The sequence below is a fragment of the Microtus ochrogaster genome, unplaced genomic scaffold, assembly GCF_000317375.1.
Source record: "Microtus ochrogaster isolate Prairie Vole_2 unplaced genomic scaffold, MicOch1.0 UNK13, whole genome shotgun sequence".
NCBI lineage: Eukaryota > Metazoa > Chordata > Mammalia > Rodentia > Cricetidae > Microtus > Microtus ochrogaster.
The window spans coordinates 7,109,330-7,116,829 of record NW_004949111.1 but is presented as its reverse complement, the minus strand read 5'-3'; the positions used below and the strand labels follow the sequence as shown (position 1 = coordinate 7,116,829).

Sequence of the window (7,500 nt, the reverse complement as noted above, 5' to 3'; positions counted from 1 at the left end):
TTAATCAGAATACAGAAGTGCACTTTCTGCTAGGTCCCTACAAGTGACATGTTACTTTAAAAACACACAAGAAATGTAAGTAACGGCCTCGTACAAAACTATTATCTACATGTAAAAGTTTAAATTCTTTGGTTTCTCTCGACAAAAACAAAATGGTAAAACTTCAGCTTAGTGTTGTTAAGCACAGCAGCTTTTGAGATATCAAGGACTCACTCACACTACCAACATCTGGTCAAAGTATTATATGAATAACATATTTTATATCAAGTAACACATGGAAGCAAAAAAAAACCACTAGAACTAAAAATAAAAAGGTTTCTTCATAATATTAAAACTTTATAATATAAAAACTACATATATTAAATCTGGCATAGATCTTAAATTAAATATTAACAGAATATGACAATACTCGTGTTAGAACCTGCTTAAACCCTGATTGACAGGTATTCACTAGTGGACAAGAAGGCATTTACAAGTATAATCCCCTCTTCACGTATACACATAAGATAATAAACATGTTGTCTCGTGCTGGATTTGAAGAACTGGCTCCATTTTGCTTTTTTAAATTTATTTCTAAAGACACAGGTTTATACAAAAAGGGAAATAAAAATATTTCTCTGCAGATGAGAAGCAAAGCTCTAAAAGCATTTTTCTGTTGTCCTTCTTTCTGCTATTATCCACATAATATATATCATATACTATATAATACATTCATAATACAAATGAAAAATCCCCAGATTTATGAATACGTCAGAGATAATATCATTGTTCTCACCTGTATGGAAGTAATAGAAGCTGAATGTCCCTGAAGGACAGCAACTGGTGCGCAAGTTCGAAGACACCATACTCTCACAACTTTATCACAGCTGCCTGCAGCAATGAGAGTATTTTCATAATTAACGGCCATGTCAGAGATTTCAGCAGAGTGCCCTCGCAGTGTAGCAAGGAGGCGTCCATCATCTGTAGCCCAGATTTTCACCAAACAGTCATCTGAACCCTACAGTAACACAAAAGACAGAAGATTTATAATGAAACAGAAACTTGTCATTAAGAGCCAGAAGGAAAGCAACATTACAAAGCAAACATTTTACTAAGGAAAAATGTGGACCCAGTAGCAAATATAAACATTGCTTAAATGATAGAACTAAATATTGTTCAAACTAACAGTGGCATCTGTGACAAAGTCTTCAAAACTAATAACCCTAAAAGCATTTTAAATATTTTAAGCATATACTTAAGTGATTAGTTATTAAGCATTTCTGCCATTGCTTCTTTCTATGTGCCTACAAGTCTTTGGCTTAATTGGCTTAATAATTTTTTTCTGCAAATATTTCAAAATTTATGTTCATAATCTACATTGGTTTCTCTGGAAAGCCAAGGGCATTAATAATCCCTAGTAAAAATCTTTATGATGCACTTCCCTTTAAAAATTCCAAATGAGTTTTAAATATAGTAAAATGGATTCCCTTCTAATACAGGAAGTAATTACCTATTTATTAAAAATGACATGCACCATTATTATATCATCATAGTTAGAGACATAAGTCATCAGCAGGAGAGTCTGTCATACAATATACAGAGTTATAATTTCTCAACATATAAAGCATTTCCTTTGCTGTAGGATATAAATAGAAATCTGGAATTCTGCTACTTCTCTCAGTTCTATGTTAACAGTAATGAAGCAATTAGATCAATATTTTTAGACATATTATTATGTTATAATTTTTACTCAAAAGCAAAGAACATGACTTAGTAAAACTTAAAATTAAGTTTTTAAAAATAAGCAACACTAAAATCAAAGAAATATATATAATGTTAAGTTTAATCCTCATTACAGTTCAACTATTTAATCTTGGAGGTGATATAATTATTAAAACCAAACTTGCAGCAATTACACATGTAAAAGGCCTTTTAATAAATGCCTGTTAAATGGAATTAAACAGAGTTTACCTGTTTCACAAAAATTAACTATCTTGAATTTATATAGACTTCTGAAGACAATTTTTTAAAATAAATTTCCCCAAAAGATAGTGGGTATCATAGCTCACCCTTCATTTATATAAATTAAGATATTATTTATAATTTCAACACAACTTTTCTTACATTAGTAAGTCTAAATAGAATTACTTATACAGTACAATACAATATATGGCATGGAGTCTTGCTTCAGTTGTAAGTACATAATGTTACATATCATAAGTTTTTAACTCACTGTAAAGATTCGCCTCCCGCTTCGATCAAATGCTACACAGTAGACAGAAGATAAGTGCCCCAGGATTCTCTTATGCATCTTAATATGCTGGTAAGCAGATGAAGGGAACACATGGCTGAAGCGACTACATCCGGTTAATTGCCTGGCTGAGGTGATATTCACTGCAAATAAAATGAAATAGGGGAATGCACCTTAAAATCTAAAAGTAAAACTTGTTTTATAAAATTATGTTATTAAAATAAGACAAAATAGGGCCCACCTGCCATACCAATTCTACAATGATAAGGTCTAAATTCCCGTTATGTATTTCATTATTTCCTAAACTCAATAGTATTAACAATACTGCTCTGTTAGGCCTCGGGAGTCTGATATTCTACTTGGCTTTCTGTAGCTTATCAAGCACCTTATCTTTTTCTTTCTATGATGCTACACAATATATAAATGGATAAATGAAGAAATAAATAAATAAAATATAAAGAAAAGAAAATCTCTTTTAGGATGGAAAATCTCTTTTATAAATCTCTTTTATAATTCTCACCTTTAGGATTATAACTATAGAGTTTCTTCTACTAGTTTATTATCAATAAATTTTTGAGGCTTTATCTCTCTCATACACATATACACACACAAAAAATAATAATAAAAATATGTGTAATTTAAAAGATTTCCAAGATTCTAACATAACCTGAACAATTCAACAAATACCACCTAGATTCTGCTCACTTCTAAAACAGAGATCTTGCTTTTAAGTAAGGATTTACAACCTATTTTTCTTGTGAAGTCTTTCCAATTTTGTCTTACACACTGAAAATATTAAGTAACCCGCATGTATTTTATTTATTTTATTTTTTATTTTGTAAATAAAATTTCCACCTCCTCCCTGCCTCCCATTTCCCTCCCTCTCCCCTCCCCCTCCCTCTCCAGTCCAAAGAGCAGTCAGGGTTCCCTGTCCTCCCCCCTCCATCCAGGTCTAGGAAGGTGAGCATCAAAACAGACTAGGCTCCCACAAAGCCAGTACGTGCAGTAGAATCAAAAACCCAGTGCCATTGTCCTTGGCTTCTCAGTCAGTCCTCATTGTCAGCCACATTCAGAGTCCAGTTTGATCCCATGCTTTTTCAGTCACAGTCCAGCTGGCCTTGGTGAGTTCCCAATAGATCAGCCCCACCGTCTCAGTGGGTGGGTGCATCCCTTGCAGTCCTGACTTCCTTGCCCATCTTCTCCCTCCTTCTGCTCCTCATTTGTACCTTGGGAGCTCAGTCCAGTGCTCCAATGTGGGTCTCTGTCTCTATCTCCATCCATCACCAAATGAAGGTTCTATGGTGATATGCAAGATATTCATCTGTATGGCTATAGAATCGGGCCATTTCAGGCTCCCTCTCCTCAGCTGCCCAAGGAACTAGCTGGGGACATCTCCATGGACACCTGGGAACCCCTCTATAGTCACATGTATTTTAATCATGACATAGACTCTCTGATATATTCAAAGTCACCCTGAGGCAAAAGGGCATCTTAGCACCCTGTAAAAACTGTGTGGTACAAATAGGAACAATTCTATCTTTAAGCACAGCAAACTTAGGCAAGAGTTCAGTTCTTCCTAGACAACAATGAGGACCCTAAGAGAGACATACATGGATTTAATCTACATGGGAAGTAGAAAAAGACAAGATCTCCTGAGTAAATTGGGAGCATGGGGACCATGGCAGAGGGTTGAAAGGTAGGGAAGAGGTAAGGAGCGGAGCAGAGAAAAATATATAGCTCAATAAAATCAATTAAAAAATTAAAATAACAGCATTACCAGCACCGAGCATGGCAACAAAAATAGCTCCCAACAGTTCTTCATACGATTTGGGGGTGGGAGAAAAATCCATCATTGAAAAATCCCTTCTTGCAAGATAAAGACAAGTAACAAATCACTAAGAGTGGGAAGAAATAAAAAATAAAAATAAAAAACCTTGAGGAACATGTAGAGCTAGAAAAAAATCTAAGCAATGAGCACAAGTATCTTTCCATCTGTTCATTCGGTCTTTAGTTAGAGCATCAGTGTCGCAGCTTTGTTTTTGATGTTTTTGTTTTGGGGTGGTTTGTTGTTGTTGTTGTTGGGGGGAGGGGGGTTGGAACAGGGTTTCTCCTTTTTGGAGCCTGTCCTGGAGCTCGTTCTGTAGATCAAGCTGGTCTCAAACTCACAGAGATTCGCCTGCCTCTGTCCCAGAGTGCAGGGATTACAGGCTTGCGCCACCACCGCCTGGCAAGTGGTGCAGTTTTTAATCATAGAGAACTCTCATTTTCTTAGTTAAGTTTATGTATATATATTCTATTACTTAATACTGTAAATGGGATTGTTTTCACAATTTCTCTTTCAACTAGTTCATCATTAGGGCACAGAAACACCACAGATTTTCATGTGGTGCTTTTTTAGTCTGAAAACTTGACTGAAATTACAATCAGTTTCAAATGCTTTTCAGTGCAGTCTTTTGGGGTTTCTCTGTATAACATTATGTCATCAACAAATATGTCATTTTTCTTTCATAATCAGATGTGTTATATCCTTTTTTCTTTTTCCAATTGATTTGGCAAGAATATCCAGTATTAACCCAGTAGATAGGAAAGGCATCCTTGGTTAGTTCCTGATCCTAGATGAAAAACCACACTCATCACTGAAGAGTACGTTAGCTGTGGGCTTGAAGTATATGGCTTTACTACACTGGGGTATGTATTTTTCATACTTATTAGTAATCTTATCACAAATGGATGGTAAATTTTGTCAAATGCTTTTCTGTATTCTTAGAAAAGAAAGTGTCCAGTATTTTCTCCTTCATTTTATCAATTGCTGTACGGTCATTAAATAGCCTGTAATGATACATTCTTGAATCATGGAAATAAATTAGACTTGATAATGTTTTATGATATTTCAGCGTGCTGAATTAGTAGCTACTAACATTTTGTGTCAGTATCCCCATCAGGGATACTGACAATGGCTTTGATATTATTATCAAGATAATGGTGGACTAATAAGGTGATTGGAAGCATTACCCCCTTCAATTTTCAGAGGTTCGACAAGAAATTAAATTAGTCCCTCTCTAACAGTCTGATAGAACTCAGCAATGAAGTTATTAAGAGGTTTTTATATATTAAGTCTCTTGGTATAATTTTGCTTAGATGTGCTGTTCCTTCATGATTAATTTTGTTTTTGATGTTGTTGTTTTTTTCAAAGCAGGGTTTTGCTGTGTAGCCCCTGGCTGTCCTGAAACTTGCTCTGTAGACCAGGATGGCCTCAAACTTGGAGATTCATCTGCCACTGCCTCTTGAGTGCTGGCATTAAAGGCATGCACCACCACAAAGCAGACTCTTGACAGATTTTTTTTATAGGTTGTATGTTGAGAAATTTTTGTTTCTTTTAGGCTTATCTAATTTTTGCTACATAGTTGTTTGCTGGAGTGTAGACTATCCAATTTGTTGATGTATCTTATGAATTTTGTACTTCTATGTTACAAGTTTTAATTACTCTCATCTCCGCTTTGAATATTTCCCTTTTTAAAATTAGTCCAACTAAGGCTTTGGCCATATCTTTTCAGACATTAACTTTTAACTTGCCTAGGACTTGGCCCACGAACATTCTACCACAGATAGAGAGAGACTCATGAGATCCCACCCCTCACTGAGGAGCTATTGCCAGTTAAAGGTTACAAGGGGAGAGGCAGTTATTTTCTTCAGTAGTCTAGGCATAACACATTTTTCATGCTCATACAAGTAACCCTAATTAGCCTTAGCACATGACAAACAAAACAGAAGTCAAAACGCGGTACAAAGTATGAAAATAGGAGAGGGACTTGGGAGGGCAGATTGCCAAAACTGCATGATTTTATGCACTATACATGGATGAATCATCAAGGAATAGAAAACTTACTGGCATGAGCCACGACTACTAACTTGATCTTTTCTATTGTTTTTGTAGTCGTTATTTGTCTATTTCTAGTCTTCATTATTTCCTTTCTTCTAACAAATTTAGGGTTACGTTAGTCTTAGTTTTGCAGTTCACTGAGGTGTAATAAGTTGTTGTGTATCCACATGTATTGCCATAATCTGTTCTCTGGACCTCATTTGTAGCATATGGAAAGGTTGGTATGATTCCTCCATGTACAGATGGAATATTCCTTATACAAAAATGCTTAGAAAAATAAATGTTTACAATTGCAGATTTGGGGGTTGAATTACTTGCATATAAATTATGAGATATCCTGGGGATGAGACATAAGCTTAACAAAAAAATTTGTTTTGGATACACTTTACATATATACACTGAATATTATATACAATATTTTTAGTGGGACTGCATTCCTTTTTCTCTTCCTGGAACTTGTAATTTAAATGCTGTTTTGTTGAACATATGCAGTTACTCCTATTTCTATTTAGACTTCCATTTGAACATAATATATCTTTTGGCTACATATCTCATTAGAGGTATAGTGATTCATCTGTATGCAGTATAAAGTTGAATCCTGTTTATGCAGTCATCCACTTGATGACAAAAATGACCATAAAACCCAAAGTAGATTATAGAGTCAAGTCAATCACTATCAATATTCCAACGATATTTTTCATTGAAGTAGAAAATAATCCTAAATACAAATGGAACTACAAAATTTCTGAGCAGTCAAAGGACTTTAGATCAGAAAGAACAAAGCATAAAGCATCATATTATCTGATTATAAAATACATTATAAAGCTACTATAAACAAAACAATATGGGACTAGCAGACAAAGAATATAATGATCAATGCAAAAGAATAGAATGCCCAATAATAAAGATTTAAAAATAAAATAAATTTACACACAATAATTATTCAAAGCATAAACAGGGAAAGGACAAAAACATCATTAAATGCTATTGAGAAAACAGGATATTCACACGTAAAAGGCATACAAAAATCAACTCAACATAGATCAAAGACTTATATGTAAGCCCCCAAACTATAAAGCTACTAAAAAGTACTTTGCACAGCACTCCAGACATATACAACAAAAATTAAGAACAAATGAGATTTTAAACTAAAAACGTCTGTAGCACAGAAAACAAAAGAATGAAGACATCACCCACAGATTAAGAGAAAGAATGTTCAAATCGTATGTCTGATAAAATGCTAGTATCCAAGTTACACAGGATTACAAGGAATTCAAAGAACTTAGCAACAAAACTCTAAAAATGGGCAATGAACCTGAAAAGACATTTCTCAAATGAAGACTTAAAAAAGTAGCAATGAGAAAACAAGTTCAGAGCTGTAGTTAAAGGT

The 7,500-nt window shown here is 34.5% G+C and overlaps 1 protein-coding gene across 1 annotated transcript in view; it reads right to left on the bottom strand.

Moving 5' to 3' along the window:
• Nucleotides 1-7,500, bottom strand: part of Brwd3 (bromodomain and WD repeat domain containing 3) — a 107,915-nt gene that overhangs the window by 64,445 nt on the left and 35,970 nt on the right. The window contains 2 exon segments of the mRNA XM_005366724.3: nucleotides 776-997; nucleotides 2,213-2,373. Coding sequence (XP_005366781.1) covers nucleotides 776-997; nucleotides 2,213-2,373 — 383 coding nt within the window.